At 43.5% G+C, this 18,825-nt stretch overlaps 1 protein-coding gene and 1 long non-coding RNA gene across 4 annotated transcripts in view; one reads left to right on the plus strand and one right to left on the minus strand.

Moving 5' to 3' along the window:
• Positions 1–489: 489 nt before the first annotated feature.
• LOC121146854 lies at positions 490–5,288 on the minus strand. The gene is made up of 2 exons (XR_005882259.1): positions 5,077–5,288; positions 490–682 (listed from the first exon to the last, which is right to left on the minus strand). It is a non-coding gene; the product is annotated as an uncharacterized LOC121146854 (long non-coding RNA).
• Positions 5,289–5,486: 198 nt separating this feature from the next.
• The window catches only part of PI4K2B (phosphatidylinositol 4-kinase type 2 beta), a 34,342-nt gene continuing 21,003 nt past the window's right edge, over positions 5,487–18,825 (plus strand). The window contains exons 1-6 of one of the 3 annotated variants that reach the window (XM_040965848.1): positions 5,487–5,876; positions 13,589–13,743; positions 13,916–14,116; positions 15,539–15,670; positions 17,202–17,355; positions 18,665–18,732. In XM_040965848.1, coding sequence (XP_040821782.1) covers positions 5,591–5,876; positions 13,589–13,743; positions 13,916–14,116; positions 15,539–15,670; positions 17,202–17,355; positions 18,665–18,732 — 996 coding nt within the window. In that variant the 5' untranslated portion in view covers positions 5,487–5,590. The remainder of the gene's footprint in view (positions 5,877–13,588; positions 13,744–13,915; positions 14,117–15,538; positions 15,671–17,201; positions 17,356–18,664; positions 18,733–18,825) is intronic. The other 2 variants (XM_040965849.1, XM_040965850.1) reach the window with 2 other exon arrangements.

The following is an 18,825-nucleotide window of genomic DNA, read 5'->3' on the forward strand; positions in this document are numbered from 1 at the left end:
GTGCTTTTTATGCGTATGTGTTTTTTCAGCTGAGGACTCTTCCCAATATGTAGGGGAGGTGAAACTCCACTGGAAGGGTACAGTCTTTTTATTTATTTAGTTAGGATGTATTTATTTTTATTGGGAAGGCAGATTTAAAAAGAGAAGGAGAAACAAAGATTTTCCGTCCACTGGTTCACTCCCCAAGTGGCCACAATGGCCAGAGCTGACCTTATCTGAAACCAGGAGCCATTGGCTTCTTCCAGGTCTCCCATGCAAGTGCAGAGTCCCAAGGCTTTGGGCCGTCCTCTACTACTTTCCCAGGCCAAAATCAGGGAGCTTGACTGAACTGGAGCAGTCAGAACACAAACCAGTGCTCACATGGGATCCTGACATGTACAATGCAAAGATTTAGCTACTGAGTCATCACACTGAGCCCAGGGTACAGCCTTCATAGTTTCAGGAATTAAAGGATGCAGTTGGGTTTCTCAGAAGAGCTGGAGCTAGAGCAGAGAAATTCTGGAAAGGAACAAATAACAAAGAGAACACCAGGAAATGCACATAGACCCTGTCAGAATCCTTGGTTGTTTTTCCTTACCTGTGTGCACATGGTGGGAGCCACAGGGAGCCCAGCAGAAAGTAGCAGCTGAAGTGCTGTAAGCAACCATCAGAAACTTCAGGTGTTCCATTTCAGCCAAGTTAACTACATTAGAGGAAGACATCAGAATTTAGTGGCTCCACAATGTAACATCCACAATGCTTAGAATACAGCAAACAACTAACAGATTTCTAAGAGAGACAGGAAAGTTTGGCCCACAGTCAAGAGAAAAATCAAAGAAGAGAAGCTGACCCCAAGATGATGAAGATGTAACAATTAGCAAAGACAGAAAGTTTTATATCTATATATGAAAACTTATAAATATATACACTTATGGTTATTATGCTTATAATTATTAAACATTTGTGTATAGTCATGATGAACTAATACATAGAAAATATCAGTGGAGAAAAAGAACAAAAAATAAATGATAAAATCCTAGATTGAAAGTATAGGATCAGGCCTGGTGGCGTGGCCTAGTGGCTAAAGTCCTCGCCTTGAATCCACTGGGATCCCATATGGGTGCCGGTTCTAATCCCCGCAGCTCCACTTCCCATCCAGCTCCCTGCTTGTGGCCTGGGAAAGCAGTGGAGGACAGCCCAAAGCTTTGGGACCCTGCACCCGTGTGGAATATCTGGAGGAAGTTCCTGGTTCCTGGCTTCGGATCAGCATAGCATTGGCCATTGCGGTCACTTGGGGAGTGAATCATCAGACGGAAGATCTTCCTCTCTGTCTCTCCTCCTCTCTGTATATCTGCCTTTCCAATAAATAAATAAATCTTTAAAAAAAGAAGAAGAAAGTATAGGATTGTAAATAAAAAATCATTAGAAGAGCTTAGCAAGTGAATTAGTCTTAGTGAATTTAAAACAGATTATTAGAAAATATACAATGTGAAAACAGAGCTAAAAGATATTTTAAAAAGAATAGGTAAGTTGAGCTCTATTAACTTTTGGGGACAATCTCAACAAGAATACCATATATGCTTAAGGAAACTAGAAGAAAGAAAGAATGGAATTAGGAAATATTTGAAAAAATAATGACTGAGATTTCCTCAAATTTTGTGTAAAATATAAATACATATATTCAAGAAGCTCGGAAAATCCAGGAAGGTCATGTATAAAATTATACCCAAAATACCATAGTCAAACTATCAAAACCAAAAGATAGAGAAAATCCTAAAGGCAGCTTGAGAAAATGACACAGTATTGTTTGGGTGGGTCAGGGCCAGCATCATGGCATATTAAGTTAAGCTGCCACCTGCAACCCCAGTTTCCCACAGGACGACTGGTTCAAGTCCAAGTTGGCTCTGCTTCCATCTGACTTCCTACTAATGTGCCTAGGAAAGTAGTGAACAACTGCTGGGTCACCACCACCAAGCACTTGAGAGATCCAGATGGAGTTCCTGGCTACTGGCTTCAAATTGGCCTAGCTGCAGCTGTTGTAACCTTTGGGGAAATGACTAGTAGTTGGAAAATCTGTCTTTCAAGCAAATAAAAAAATTTTTTTTTAATTTGTGCTGAGTGAGTGGATAGAGAGACATGTCTCTTAAATAATGAAGATTTTAGAACATTGGACTGACTTTGATACAGTTGAGCTTGAACAGATGAGAGTATAAATTAGCCCAATTTCACCTCCACACAAAAATATTTTACAATGATGGTGAAATAAGGATAAGTTCAGATAAGTAAAAACTTAGAATTTATCAATAACATAACTGCATTACTAAAATGTATTATTTATTTTTCCTATCTGAAAGGCAGAGAGAGACAGAGACCTCCTATTCTTTGGTTACCTCTCCTAATTCCTGTAACAAGTGGAGCTGGGTCAGGCCAAATTCAAGTGCCAAGAACTCAAACCAGGTCTCCCATGTGGTTAGCAAGGGCCCAATATGAAGGCCGTCACCTGCTGCCTCTTTGGGCATACACTAGCAGGAAGTCATAATTAGGAGCAAAGCCATGATTCCAACTCAGGCATTCTGAGATGGTGTGCCAGTACACTAAGCAATGTCTTAACTGCTGCATCAAATGCTCACCCCAACATTTTTTTTTTAAATAAAATAAGTAACCTAAGTGACACCTGCATTGTGGCATAGTGGGTTGAACCAATGACTGCAATGACTGGCACCAATTCATGTCCTGCCTGCTCCACTTCCAATCCAGTCCACTGCTAATTTCCTGGGAAAGCAGTAGAAGATGGCCCAAGTGATTGGCCCCCTGCCTCACACAGTAGAGATTCAGATGAAGCCCCTGGCTCCTGGCTTCATAATAGGCAAGCCCTAGCTGCAGAGGCCATCTAGGGAGTGAACCGATGGATGGATTATCTCTCCGTCACTCTGTCTCTCCGAGGCAACCAGCTCATTTGGGCCAGCAGAGGACGTCAAATTCCTCATTCGAGGATGGAAAGCTGAATAGGTTGGCCACTCTCCTGGCCAAGCTTTACAACATGTTCCTGGGTCTGTGAATGCACTAAAGTGAACCTGGTCAACCAACAGACCTTGGAAAGATTTCCTCAACTCTGGTGCATAGAAGCCAACGACATCAGAACTATCAAAACTGCTCAAGTAACACTCTGAGAACACTCTTCCCCACAACAGGGTATCTAAAGCTTCATCAAAGGACCATTAACTATTTCTGGATGCCGATGTAGTCTGACAGCAAAGGGTGGTCCCCTCTCCTTTCTGTCCTGCAGACACAGGGAAAAAAATGAAGCATTTGTCCTATCCACCTTCTTCCATTCCTCAACCCTCCCCACTCTAACTGAAGACTCACATGGGTGTGCATCTATCTCAACTATGTACACAATATTAAAAATTAAATTAAAAAAACAAAAGTTCATAAATATAAGACTACAAGTCGTTTTCCTAATTTATTTAAAAGACATCAAAACAAGAATGACTGTATGTATGTCTAAAGATATGTATATATAAAGATACTTCAAAAGTCTGTGCATAGCACATCTAAAGTTTATTTCACTGCAAAAAGAATTTAGAATTTATGTGTAAGGGGTTTTGAAAAAGTATGTGAAAATATGCCATTTATAAAAGATGGTATTATGTGACACCAATCGCATACATGAAAGAGGATAAATGGAACTAAAATTTTGCAAGATTTTTGCAGTTTATGTTAAGCAGCATACGGTTTCTCAGAACACTGAGATAATATAAAGATACATATTGAAAACACTAGTAGACCACTAAAATTAAAGTAGCATAGCACAAATCCAACGATCAAATTCAGATGAAATAGTCAGATACATTAGATTAACCTCAAAGAACATGGAAAAAGAGAAATAGAAGGCAAATTTTGAAATGATGTATCTAAATACAACCATACTAAATGCAGATGGACTAAAACTTCCGATTAAAAGACAGACATTATCACAATAAATTCTTTTAAAAATCGAGAATAAACTACAAGCTATCTGAAAGTCACATGTACTTTACTAAAACACATGTAGGCTAAAATGAATGGGAAAAGTTTTACTAGGCAACTGGAAGAATAGAGTGGTTGTATCAACACCAGACAAAATAGACTCCAAGCCGTTAGTATCAACAAAGATAAGATACATTCAGGACAACAATTTTTAAAGAACCCTAAGCTGTGAAAATCCTATGTACACACTGAACCTCAACATACACAGAGCAAAAACTCAACTGACAGAAGTCAAAGACAGATTAACCATAATTACAAAGACTGTCATAATTTCCTCTCAGTAAGTAACAGGATTGGACAAGAAAACTCATAAGAATACAAGCAATTTGAGCAACAGTATCAATACTTGATATTTATGTGAGCACTCAATGGCAAAATATACATCTGTCTTGAAGTGTACACAGGATGCTCATCGTGATATTGTGGACTTTGAAATAAACAGGTATGAATTTTTTTAAAGATTTATTTTATTTTTATTGGAAAGGCGAATATACAGAGAGGAGAGACAGAGACGAAGATCTTCCATCCGGTGATTCATTCCCCAAGCGGCCACAACGGCTGGAGCGAGGACTTCAACCACTACACCATCGCTCCAGGCCCAATAGGTATGAATTTTAAAAGACTGAAATCCTGGAGACCTCTTTGGACCACCACAGGCTTAAGTAACACCCGAAAATAAGTCCTTACGTGTGAACTGGGCATTAAACACAATTCAAAGTAGGTCAAAGAAGCCGTCACAAAGGAAGTTAAAATTATTCTAATTAAGTGAGAATGAAAACGTAACATATCAAAAATGGCAAAAGCCAGCTATAGCAATATGTGTAGGACAACTCATAGCCTTACATGTTTATATGCAAACAAAAGGGTATCCACAGTCAATCATTTTCTGCTCCAAGCAATCAGAAAAAGAGGAAATCAAACAACAGGTGAGTTAATAAAGAACAAAACTCCTTGGACTAGGAAGCAAAGCCAATGGAATCAAAAGATGACCTTTGGAAAAGATTGCTTAAACTGATACACGTCCAAACACATTGTGGCGTAGGAGGGTTGCCAAACAAAGATAACTACCTGCTTTCAGGAATGCCCGAAGCCAAGGTTCCTGTTCTCACTGAGCTTCAGCGGAAGAATTAGTTACATAGATTAGGTGCTCGTACAGCTAGTGGCAAACTGTGCATTCTGTAGTGAAGGGAGGGGCCTACTAAGGTGAGAAGATGTGCCCACCCCGTTGCCCTCCCCACTCGCGCAGAAGGTCCTCGGGACCCCGCCATGCTGCGGAGGTGATCCAGGTAACCTTCCTGCTTCCGGGATCCGGGAGACAGGTGACGCCCCCCGCCGCGCCCACGCCCCGCCCCGCCGCCGAGCCCCGCCCCGCCCCGCGCCGCCCGGCCCTTGTGCGCAGGCGCAGGGTTGCCCGCCGAGCCTGGAGGTGTGGCGCCGCTGTGTGGCCGCCGGGCCGGAGCCGAGCGCTGGTGAGGTGGCGTAGGCTGGACCCAGCCGCTCCTGCTGCCCGCGATGCCGAGGCCGGATCCGGGACCCTGGGCACTCCGGTCGGTTCTCGGCGTGTAAGGCGCAGAGGGAGCCCATGGCGGAGGCCTGTGAGGCGGAAGGCGGCAGCCTGGCGGCGGAGGAGGAGGATGAGGAGCGGGAGCCGCTCCTGCCGCGGGTCGCCTGGGCCCAGCCGCGGAAAGGCGCCCCGGGCAGCGCCGTGCGGCTGCTGGAGGCTGCGGGGGACGCGGGGGACGCGGGCGAGGCCGGCGACGGAGAAGAGCTGCTGCTTCCCGGGGACTCGGCCGGCTGCGCCTCCCGGGACGTGGGGGTCCCGCGGACGTCACCCACCGACCTGGACCGGAGCCGCCTCTCGGGTGCAGGTGCGAGCAGCAGCCCCCTTCTCTCGGCCCGTGGCCCCAGCGCTCAGCCCATGGCTTCTGCACTCAGCCCCTCTGTCCACGCCCTCCCTGGGCGCGCTTGCCCCTACCTGGTGGATACACTGCCCGCCCGCCTGCCCGGGACACCTCGCCTCTCTCCCTCTCTGTCGCTCCCGGGTTCCCTCGCCGCGGTTCCTTCACCCAAAGCCCAGGGTTGTCATTAAACTTGGCTTCCCTGGGCCTCCACCCAAAGTCATTCTGAACTTGGGGGAATCTGACTCGGCGGGAAACTTTAACACTGGCAGGTGACGTCAGTTGTTCGTTCATTTTTGGCTAGAAGGGCTCTGGAGTGTCATAAACGTCCTGCGAATTGCCAAGGTGGATGGCAGGAGGAGGTGTCTACAGTAGCAGTATCCTACTAAATATTATTGTGACGTTGGCTGGAGGGCACAGAGGCCGTTCCTGCTTTCTGTCGGCCAAAGTTTTGGTGTCTTGAGTAGCCTGTGCTGAAAAGAGGGGGGCGAGATTTCTCATTGTTCACTAGACGTATAGCCTCAGGTGGAACAGATTAAATGGAAAGCTATGGAGGCTTGGTACATTTGCAAATATGGATACTTGTTGATGAAATGAAGTGGGTTTTGTTTTGTTTTTTGGTAACATTTATTTGTATTTATTTGAAAGAAGAGAGAGAGAGAGAGAGAGGCATTTTCCATCCTCTGGCTCACTCCACAAATGCAGTGGACACGCCCCGGCTGATCCAGGCCAGAGCCACAAGCCTGGAACTTTAGCCTGGTCTCACTGTGGGTTCCAAGACCCCAGCACAGGAACCATCTGCTGCAGCACCCCGGGCTCCCTAGCAGGAAGTAGGATCAGGATCAGACATGGTGCCAGAGGGCTGCCGGCTTCCCATGCGGCTTCACTCTGTGCCACAACACGGGAGAATTCATGGAGAAATGGAGTTAGGCAGTTTGGTGAAACTAGAGTGGACCTGGAGGAGCCCCATTTGGAGATGAAGAAGTGCGATGTTAGCCGGCCTTGTGGTAGATTTGACTGCTCACGTGACAGCTTAAAGCCACAGTAAAGGGAGTTGGCATTAGTACTGCGGAGTTGTTCTGGAGCTGTTTGATTTTACATGTCCTGCCTCAGTGCACTAATATACCTTCTACAACTGAAAGAATTTTGGATAGATGATTCATATTATGGTTGAATTTGCATTCACATATAGAGTAGGCCCATGGGAATTCATGTATCCAGCTGTTAAACTGCAGTAAGTGTGGCTGACATACAGTTTGCAGTGTTGCATGGCTGCTCCAACAAGTAGCAGAGTGGTACTTAAACAGCTGTGAAGTCAGAACCAAGTTCCCACACAGGCCTACACTGGCAGTTGGGATGTGCGCTGCCTGGACTGCAGGCTCTGGAGTAACTCAGATCCCTGCCCACCAGCTTGCCTTTTTTTTTTTTCTCCAAGTTGCCATGGGTAACTAGATTTTAAAATAACCTACAATCTGGGAAGTGTGTGTGCTCTGTGAAAATGAGGTCTTTTGTAAACAAATAACCTGCAGACCAGAAGGTGACAATGTGAGGACACAGTATATTAGAGCACAAATGGATTAAAGAGAATTGCTACTTGAAAGGATTGCTTCTTGAGTGTCACAGGTTACAGTTTGCTGAGATCTGGTTTTGTGAGCATTAATTCTTACAGCAGCACAGCCAGCTGTTACTGACTCTCATCTTTGTGAAGAGAGAAATCTACTAAAGCCTTGACCACTGGCAGTTCAGAGAATTTCACCGGTAGACGGTTTGCCTGAAGTCAAACCTCCAGGAAGTGGTAAAGGCGGGCCTGAGCCTAGTTCTTCCTTTTTCATGTCCTGCATTTTTTTCCATTTTGCTGTAGATCCCTAAGTATTATAAAAAAATTTTGCATGGGATTTAAAAAAATATTTAGTTATTAGCTAGTTAAAATGCAGATATTATAGAGAGACAAGGGGAGAGAGAGAAGGTCTTCCATCTGCTTGTGTACTCCCCAAATGGCCATGACAGCCAGAGCTGAGCTGATCCAAAGTCAGGAGTCAGGAGCCAGAACCTTCTTCCAGGTCTCCCAGGTTAGGAGACCTGCTGTCCCAGGCCATAAGCAAGGAACTGGATCAGAAATGAAGCAGTGGAGACAGGAACCAGCCCATGTGGTGCTGGCACTACAGTCAAAACCCTAGCCCATTGCACCACAGTGTCAGCCCCAAGTTTAGTTGCCTTTCAAATGAGCTCCTTAATTTCCTTTGTCCTTTACCAAGCAATTACCATAAAAATTCTCTAGTTCCAAAAAATTCTTGCCTTTAGATTAATTTTAACTTCATTGATGATGCTTAACTGTTTTGTTTATGTAAGCAGGAGCTCTATGTACTTTAACCAGTGAAAGAATGTCATACGTCTGTTATCTTTATTTTAATAAGACATGTGACAAAGTCTGGAAACATTCAGTTGTTGGGTCAGTGCCACAGTCAAAGGACTAATGTCATTCCTTAGGCTATTGATCACTTTAATCAGTACGTTGGGTAGTAATGAAGATGATAATAGCCACAGTGTATATCGCATTTAGTATCTGTTAAATGAAAACCGTCTGTCTCATTAATATAATACAGTGAAGTGAGTCCCAGAGAAGTGAACACTTCTGCATTTTCATTTTAGAAAGCACAGAGAGGCTAGTGCTATGGCATTGCAGGCTCATTCTCTGCCTGTCACAGCCACACCCCATATGGGCATCAGTTAGAGTCCCAACTGTTCTACTTCCGGTCCATCTCTCAGCTAATGTGCTTGAGAAAGCAGCAGAGGGTGTCCCAGTGCTTGGGTGCCCATACTCTCATGGGAGACCCAAGAGAACTTCCGGCTCCCAGCTTTAGACCAGCCCAACTCTGGTTGTTGGAGCCATGTGGAGAGTGAAGCAGCAGATGGAAGATCTCTCTGTCTCTCTCTGTGTAACTCTGCTTTTCAAATAAAAAGATATTTCCAAAGCAAAAAGCAAGCAGGCAAGCACAGAGAGGTGACGTAATTTCCCTGAGGTCCCAGTTCATACACACAGGAGCACCTGTCCTCCCAGACAGTGTGACAGCCAGTTAGAATTTGCATGGCCTCCAGAGTAAAGGAAAAGTGTGTGTGTCATTTCATTATTTAAGTACTAATGGCTCAAAAACGTATGAACAAAGTTGGAAAATCCTTTAAAAGTGAGAAGAAAGATAAGAGTGGGAAAGGATGGTGAACTAAACCAGATGGAGACTGGAACAAGAGTACACAAAGTGTGTATGAGATAGCTAATGCAGGCTGCACAGGTGGAAGATCACTGAGCAGTTAATGAGAGCACAGCAACCATATTCCCAGGAAGCAAGGACTGTGTACCGTGCAAGGTATTTGTAAGCAAAGTGGCTAATTTCATGGGTGCACGTGTTGCAACTTCCCTTAAGGTCATTTTAGAAGAAGTGACTAAAAATAAATAAAATAAAATAAAGCCTTATTTATTTGAAAGTATGGAGAGAGAGAAATGTTCCATTTGCTGGTTCACTGGCTAAATGGCCACAACAGCTAGGGTGAGGCTAGGCTGGAACCAGGAACCAGGAACTCTGTGCTGGCCTCCCAGTAGGTGGCAGGGACCCAGGGACTCTGGCCAGTTTCCACTGCCTTCACAGTGCAGCCACACTTGAAAGTGGCCCTCTGGCATGAGATGCTGGCATCATTGCAAGGGTTTGATCTAGGTGGAAGACACTGAGAGTGTAGAATAACTAAGAAGAAAGTTTCTAGAAGAGTACATGTTCACTGTGTTTTGACAATCCTCCGTAACTGGAATTTTGAAAGTGACACATTGGAGGTGATGCCACAACCACTGCTCAAAGTGCAGCTACTCTTTGTTTTCCGTTTATACGTCAGTGATCAAATGTTTGCTTGCCAATGGAAATCAAAGTCTAGAGGAAACAATATGAACTATATCAAATGGATGCCTGGTTTCCTACCCTATCTCCATATATATTTATTAACCTAATGGATGTGACAGTTAAACACTTTAACCTGCTGCTAAGGTGTGAGGGAGCTGAGGGTTTAGGAACCAGAAAGACTTAGTGGCAGAGGTGGCATCCGGTCTGAGACCTGAAGGACAAATAGCACTGGAACCTTTCAGGAAGGAAATGAAAGAAAGGGAAGGAGGAAGGAAGAAGAGAAAGAAAAGAGAATAGAGAAGGGAAAAAAATTTTAAGGGAAAGTATTCAGGATGGTTGTTAGTTCCATGAAGGCAGCAAAAGCAGGTTCCCTAATGGACTCATAAAATGTTACTCAAAAACCAAGTAGATAAAATTTAATAATGATAATGTCATGGCCTGTACACATTAAAAGCCCTGCAAAAATTTCATGGAGGGACTGGCACTGTGGCTCACAGGCTAATCTTCCACCCTCAAGTGCCACCCTCGTACAGCCTAGGCACAAGCACCCTAATCATATGGGTGCAGTTTGTGTCCCAGCTGCTCCTCTTCCAGTCCAGTTCTCTGCTTGTGACATGAGAAAGCAGCAGAGCATGTCCCAAGTCCTTGGAACCCTGCATGCACATGAGGGAGACCCGGAAGAGGAGCCTGGCTTTGGCTCAGCTCAGCTCTGGCTGTTGCAGCCATTTGTGGAGTGGTGTGGAGGCTGAAAGATCTTTCTGTCTCCTTCACTCTGTAATCTGCCTTTATAATAAAAATAGATGAATCTTTTTAAAAACTTCATGGGAAATGAAATTAAAAGATTATTTTGGTGCAAAAGATTTTTAAATCCATGCATAATTTTTCATTTTCTATGAACTTTCTCAAGAAAGTTTTTTTTTTTCCCCACCAAAATAAGCTTACCTTTTAATTCCATTTTTCTAAAAACTTTTGACTTGGTATCCAAAAAGATCTGCTCAGCTACTGAATGGGAACTAGCAGTGTGTCGCTAGTGCAGCGTTAGAGGGCTTCTTGTTCTGGGTTAGTGTCGAAGCTGGGTCTCTGTTCCCTGCGGTGGCTCTCAGTTCTGGAGACTACTTTAAGGATGCACAGTGAACTACTGAGGCTTGAGACAGGAGGACTTGGGAACACTCCCATTTGAAGGAGACAGGAAAGAGAAGAGACCTAGGGGAACATGAGATGGTGTTAACTGTTTGGCAGGAAGGAGTACATCGACAATTATTTCTACCTAAGTAGCGATTCTAGGACAGAGGGAGAAACTGCTGAAGACTTAGTTCTAGAAAAGAAGTTTATTAAATTGCCACTTCCAGGGCCCAGCGCGGTGGCACAGTGGTTAAGGTCCTTGCCTTGCACGCCTGGGATCCCATGTGGGCGCCGGTTCTATCCCGGCAGCCCCGCTTCCCTTCCAGCTCCCTGCCTGTGGCCCGGGAAAGCAGTCCAGGACGGCCCAAAGCTTTGGGACCCTGCACCCGCGTGGGAGACCCGGAAGAGGCTCCTGGCTTTGGATTGGCATAGCATCGGCTGTTGCGCTCACTTGGAGAGTGAATCATCGGACGGAAGATCTTGCTCTCTGTCTCTCCTCTGTGTATATCTGCCTTTCCAATAAAAAAAATAATAATAAAAATAAATCTTTAAAAAAAATACCACTTCCATACAAACAGAAACAGTTTTAAGAAGCGATCTCTCTGAATGGTTTGAACATTGGTCCAAACACCGCTTGCCAGTGATGTGTTCTGGCGGTTATTGCCCTGGTCCTAGGAGCAGGGTTGAAGCATAGCTGTCTAGATTCATTCTTTTGTTCTGAGCCCACGAATGCTTGATGTACAAGAAAAATCATTTGGCTGGTAGTAACGGTTACTGGCATGTTCATGTATTCTGAGTGCCCGCTGAGTACTGTTCCCTCTTCCAAGTGACCAGGAAAAACGGAATGTTGAAAAGATAAGCAAGGGTAATTTTGTTTTTGCATACCAGTTTTATGTATATGACCAAAATACTTTCATTTTTTAGTAAGTTAAATATTCTCAGTAGCCCTTTTTGTAGTAACTTTCTCATCCTGAACTTTAAAAAATTAGTAAATGACAGCTTTATTTATTTCAAACTAAATCAATTTAAAATAAGTTTTATATCAAGCAAAATGTTGAAATGCCTTCCAAATTAAAACGTGAAAAGTTTTTTGGCCTGTCTGCCACTTGAGATGAATGATGATAATCCATCCAGCAACTACTCATTGAGTTCTTATGTTGCAGGAGTTACATAAGCTCCAGGAATACAACAGTGAAAATCCTTGTCTTCTTGGAGTTCAAACAATAAATTACACAGTGTATAGGTGATGAGTGCTAAATAGGAAAAGACAGTGAAGGCTGGAGATAGTCAAGTGCAGGGCTTGGGGTGGAGTGAGACGGGAAGCCCTTGAACTGTCTGAGCTAATGCTGTAACAGGTTACTGTAGCATCTCTGTTGAATGTAGAGAGGCACAGTGAAAAACACCAGTTAGGAGGCATTTGTAGCAATTTAGGTGATAACAGAATAATTTAGGTGAGAGCTACTTGTGGCCTAAGTCATGTGGAAGGAATGTTTCTCAGTGACAAGGGGCTGGGAAGCTGTGGCACTGGTCCTGGGGATAGATAGTGTTTTCCTATTGCTGGCTTAGAGGCTAGATCATCTGCCGAGTGGATTAGAGAAGTAATATTGGCACTTCAAAGAGAAATCAGTTGTGTTTCTTTGATCAAGTTCAGCTTGAGTCAGTGCAGGCGTACAGTGTGCAGACAGCTGGGTTTAACTAAGACTAGGATTTTTGCAGGTGACCATGGGGAAAGGAGGGAGCAAGAGCGATCCTGTAGTGATTGGCCGTAGTTCAAGCTGGCCAGGCAGGGAAGTGAGTATAGAAGCAGAGACCAGTCGCAGTGTGCATTAGTGCTTCATGGGTTATTGGGGATGGCAGAACTTGAGTGCTGAAGGACTAAACAAAGAAGGTAGGCGGTATTTGAAATTTCAGGTATGGCTGGGAAGAAGTTAATTGATTATGACAAGATCTGAGGTGTGATTGGAGTTAGGCTGAAGAGGGTTGGAAGATAGAATCAGTGGGGCGGGGCCGAGTTCTAAGAAATGGGAGAGATTAGTGTGATTATTTCAAGAAACAGTAAAACTGGAAGGGAATTGGGAGGGGCCATGATTGTGGCCAGTGGGGTTCAGCAGTCACCCGCCTACAATGCCACCAGTGGACATACTGGCTGCTCAACTTAGAATCCAGCTCCTTGCTCATGCTCTTGGGAGAGCAGTAGAGTGGCCCAATGCTAGGACTCCTGTACCACCTCAGACACCTAAAAGAAGCTTCTACCTTTAGCCCAACCCAACCCTACCCACTGCAGCAATGTGCAGAGTGAACCGGTGGATAGAATGCCTGTGTCCCTCTCTTTCTAATTTTGTCTTTCCAATAAATAAAATAAATCTTTAAAAGAGAGAGAGAGAAAGTAGGAACATAAAGAAAAGAAAATAGAAAAGCCAATAACCTGTTGTGATTGGTTTACACTGTGTGGTAATATTTAAGTATAACTCATAAAAATATAAAAGTATTGCAAGTTAATCCAAAATTCTAGAAATAAATACATCATTTCTTTCTTTTTTTAAAGAAACAGCATTGTGGCTCGGGAAGGATAAACAGTAGAATCAGAGCAGTCTGGACAGTACTCTATTACATTTTGTGTCCTTTAATATTCTGTCAGTAACTTATCTCATAAGCTGGTCTGTCTTCTTCATGCAGCAACTACTAATATCTCAGAGATGAATGCATTCTTGGATGATCCAGAATTTGCTGATACTATATTGAAAGCAGAGCAAGCAATAGAACTGGGAATTTTTCCTGAAAGAATCTCTCAAGGTTCAAGTGGAAGTTACTTTGTGGCAGATCCTAAGGGGGTAAGATCTTCACAGAACTACTGTGTGTAACTGAATCCTTGTGAGTGTCTAAAGGTATTTTAACTTTTAGATCTGATTGTACCCTGTTTTCCAGAATTCTCAGAATGCACATTATAAATTGTCTGTCTATAGGGTAAAAGTCTAATGAGATTTTACCTTTTTCCCTGTATAGAAAATTATTGGTGTGTTTAAACCCAAATCGGAAGAGCCATATGGTCAGCTGAACCCCAAATGGACCAAGTATGTACATAAGGTCTGCTGCCCTTGCTGCTTTGGCAGAGGCTGCCTGCTTCCTAACCAGGGATATCTTTCTGAAGCCGGTGCCTACCTTGTGGATGAAAAACTTCACCTGGGCATTGTCCCAAAAACAAAGGTAAGGGAGGATTTGTTTGGACTTGTGTACTTCTAATGTACAACCTGATTGTGTTGGCAGTCATTCCTACTGATAAGGCCTCACATTGAGCCTGCAACAGAATGCCTGCAAGGCAAGAGTCATGAGTGCCTGGCAGATTGACTCTAATATAAATCCACGAAGTGTCAAAGGGAGTGTCCTTGTCCCTGTGAGGTCAGACGACACTCACACGCCCAAGGAGAGAAGATTAACACAAGGGGGATGCAGAAAGCCTGCTGAAGGTAGAGTAGCCAGAGTGCTCAGGGCCTGCCCTCGCCTGGCCTGCCCTCGCCTGGCCTGCCCTCGCCTGGCCTGCCCTCGCCTGGCCTGCCCTCGCCTGGCCTGCCCTCGCCTGGCCTGCCCTCGCCTGGCCTGCCCTCGCCTGGCCTGCCCTCGCCTGGCCTGGGGCTTTGGGGTTTGTGACTTGAAGCCTGCTTTAAAATACTCATTCCAGCTCTGCATTCCAAGACATGTTATTCCTTCAGCTGGAAAATTTTAGGCTACTTTTATATTCCCAGAATGAAATGTATGCCACTGTTAACAAGCTTTGCAAAATCTCTTCCATTCTGTTATAGGTTTTCCTGGGCATTTATTACAGGAATAAACTTGGCCAATTTACATTAGAGTGATTTCATGGTGAATAAAAATACTATAATGCAATTCCTAGCCATTTGAGGACAGTGTTGTGGCATAGTGAGTTAAGCCAGCACTTGCAATATCAACATCCCTTATAGAAGTGCCATTTCGGGCCCGGTGGCGTGGCCCAGCGGCTAAAATCCTCACCTTGAACGCGCCAGGATCCCATTTAGGCGCTGGTTCTAATCCCGGCAGCTACACTTCCAATCCAGCTCCTTGCTTGTGGCCTGGGAAAGCAGTCAAGGACAGCCCAAGGCTTTAGGACTATGCACCTGCGTGGGAGACCTGGAAGAGGTTCCCGGTTCCTGGCTTCAGCTTCGGATTGGCGCAGTACCGGCCATTGTGCTCACTTGAGGAATGAATCAATGGACAGAAAATCTTCCTCTCTGTCTCTCCTCCTCTCTGTATATGTGACTTTGTAATAAAAATAAATAAATCTTAAAAAAAGAAGTGCCATTTCAAGGTCTGGCTACTCTGCCTCCTGTGCAGCTTCCCACTGATGTGCCTGACAAGGCACCAGAGGATAGCCCAAGTACGTAGGCCACTTCCACAGTGTGGAATTCCTGGCTGCTGGCGTTAAGCTGGACCAGCCCTGGCGGTCAGAGTTGCAGGCATTCTCCACTCACTCTCGCTCTTTCTCTGTTGCCATACACCTTTGCCTTGCATCTTCTCCCACTGTCCTCTGCCTTTCTCCTCTCTCTGTTGCTCTGTGTTTTGAATAAACTAATCAAGTAAGAAAACTCTAGGCTTGTTTCTGTGTCTTTCTAGGTTGTTTGGCTTGTCAGTGAAACATTTAACTACAGCGCAATTGATCGTGCAAAATCCAGAGGCAAGAAGTATGCTCTAGAAAAAGTGCCAAAAGTGGGTAGAAAGTTTCATCGGATAGGGCTCCCTCCTAAGGTAAGTTGCTCTGAGAAACTTTACTGGAACAGTGGGACACATGTGCCTGAGGGCCAGCTTGCTGGGTGTTGTACTCTGAGCTGTGAACATAAGTGTAAAGAAACCATGTTTATCTTTAAGGGGTTCCTAGTAAGCAGTTTCAGTGCTGTGGAATGAAACTGTTGGATGTGATGCTAAATGAAGGAACCCGTAAAAGGACCGAAAGGGGATGACTGACTTGAGTTTGAATTGATGGGACCGTTTCCCAAGCAACTGCATCAGAGGATTTGTAAAGTAATGACTCAGAGAGCGCTGGTCCAGAGCCAAACCTAGGTTCCAAGCTCTCTGCTAGGCTCTACCAGGCTTGCGCTCTACTGGCTGGCTCTGACATCCGGGGCAGCAGGTTCTTCACTGCCTCAGTTAAAGGGTTGTTGTGAGGATAAAGTTAACAGGTTCATGACAAGCGCTTGGCATGTGGTCAGGGTTCCAGCAGTGCAAGTCACTGTCTTACCAACTGCATAAAAACCTGAAAATGGTTAGCAGCTTAGCTAAGGGATCAAGAAAGGCATTCTAGAGAAACTGTAGGATTTATTTTTTTAACATACATTTATTGTTTTGTTGATGTTGTACATTCATCTAGATCAATGGATAATAAAGCTGCATGGTTCATTTGACTGTTTTATTTATTTGTACTTGGAGAAGCAGGCAGGAAGTGAAAGGATTTACAACACCTCCTCCAGATGAGCTAGAATAAGTGTGACTAGAGGGTATGACATTTCCGTACTTTGGACTACTAGTACTTAATTTGAACGTTTTAGAAAGTAATTAAAGTTTCGTGGGCCCAGCAGAAATGTAACTGCCTGTGATTTGCTTGTCTGTGAGCGTGAGACAGACTGGGTTACCTGTGAGCCAGCCGCTGTTCACATTTGTTTTCCTTCTCTAGTAATTGTTGAATATTAACTGGCAATTTGGCTAATAAAAATGCTTACAAAATGGGCAAATCTGTAAAGGAAGGGAATTAAAAAAATTACTACCCAGGTTATGACTAACTGATTAGCTCTTTAAAATTTTATAACAGATTCTTTCATCTTTATGGTGAGTGAATCCATTGTGTTTGTTGACTAAAATTAATCCTGAAATGTTTCTGCAGTGAGATAAAACTGCACGATTATTGAATAACCAAGATAAGGATAGAGCTTGGCCTCCGTAATTAAATTCACTTGGATGGGTATTTTTAGAAAACGGCCTTCTTAAGAGTGTTGACTTGAAGTGTACATTTATTCTTTTTTTTAATTGTTCTGAAATAGTTGTATGCTCCTTGGAAGACTAAGGTTGAATGTCTCTTATTTGGTATATTGTTCATGTGATTATTTAAAATCAATGTATAAAAATAGCTTCTTGATATAGGTGGCTTATCTAAATTAGCATTAACTCTTCTGTTTTTCTTACTGTGTTTATATAACATATTTCGTGCCAGTACTGCTTGGAAATTAAAAATTAATCCTTCTGTTTTTATGCTTCTCTTTTCTAACTGTAGTTCTTAAAATTATAGATTGGTTCCTTTCAGTTATTTGTTGAAGGTTACAAGGAGGCTGAATATTGGCTTAGGAAATTTGAAGCTGATCCTTTGCCTGAGAATATTAGAAAACAATTTCAGTCACAATTTGAAAGATTAGTTATTTTGGATTACATCATCAGAAACACAGGTATTAAAATCTCTCATTTGTTTACTTATATGTTGTGAGCTTTTGAACTTTATCCTTGTCACCCGGAAGAAAGCGGTTCAAGTAAATGTCTTGAGTCCCTTGCTGCTTTGTGCAGCAGAGCTGCGGAGCTGAGCAAAGTCAGTCCTGCAGGCACCTGCCCCTCACTCAGAGCACAGCTTCTTCCCCGGGACCCCACTAGGCACTGGAAAGGGGATCTGTGTAACATAATGGGGGACTTCAGAGAGTTACCTTGCTTCCATTTTGAAATCAGTGTGTAGTTTTTTTCATTATATGCGTATGGATGTTTTGAAGACCCTGTGTGTGAATAATTGGAACTTGTGGTGTAACTTATTTCACAAGTGTGTTTGGATGTGATATTACTGCTCTGGGTTGTAAAGAAGCAGTGGGGAGCATAATCCATAGGATGGCTCCCCGACTCTGAGTCAGCCATAATGAGAACTTCCTGAAGCTCCATCTTCTCCCACACCACCCAGACCTCTCCAAGTAGGAAGTCTGCAAATGAGCCCTGTGGACACTTCTGATTCACTTGCAAGTTTGAAAACTTGTTTTTGATGACAGTGTTTTCAAGGTGGCGTTAAGTGTAGCTGCCAAGGTTCTGGTTCCGAGTGCTGGGTTTGAAGCCCACTTCCAGCTCCCAACACCAGCTTCCTGCTGGCGCCAGTCCTGGGAGGCCATGGCACTCACATGGGAGTCCTGGATGGAGTTCCCAGCTCCTGTTTCAAGCTGACCTATCCTGGCCAGTAAGGCATTTCAAGTAGAAATGGAAAGTGAGCAGGTTTTTTTTCTCTCCCCCCTTCTCAAATGAATACATTGAAAAAACGTTTTCTCATTATATTAGCTTTTGAAAAAATGTCATGTAACTTTCTAGATTTACCCTTTTAATTAATGTGGTTTTATATTAATACTAAAGCCTGGTATACAATAGTATACTCCTAAATTAAAATTAGTGAGCCTACTTGGAAATTTGCCTAGCAATATGAGTAGCTGCTTTTTGTCTCAAAGAGGAATAGAAATCACCCTTGATTTGATTTAAAAATTGTACCTGTCTCACTAAATGTTAAATGAATTGGTACATAGTTAGTGCTTTCAATAATGTGTGACAAAGAGAAATCATTTAATTAATGTTAGCAAGGTAGTTTGTATTAAATTGGAAATTTTAATGTGGAAAAATATATGCTGTGGAGAACCAATGGAAGTTTTAAAATTTGGGAGATTGCTAGGTTCTTTCTTCTTGATATTTAAGCCATAATGTCATAAAAATGAAGTGACCGATTTTTTTTTTTTAAAGACAGGGGAAATGATAACTGGTTAATCAGATATGAAAAGGAGAAATGTGCAAAGAAAACTGACTGTGAGGTAAGGCCATTTAAAAGGAACAAAATACATAATGTATATTCCATGTCAGTAAAGTCATCCTTGGTAAGACTTTTCACCATTTCCTCCTTTGCT

The sequence above is a fragment of the Ochotona curzoniae genome, unplaced genomic scaffold, assembly GCF_017591425.1.
Source record: "Ochotona curzoniae isolate NIBS_2020 unplaced genomic scaffold, NIBS_Ocur_1.0 scaffold_4505, whole genome shotgun sequence".
NCBI classification, from domain to species: Eukaryota; Metazoa; Chordata; class Mammalia; order Lagomorpha; family Ochotonidae; genus Ochotona; species Ochotona curzoniae.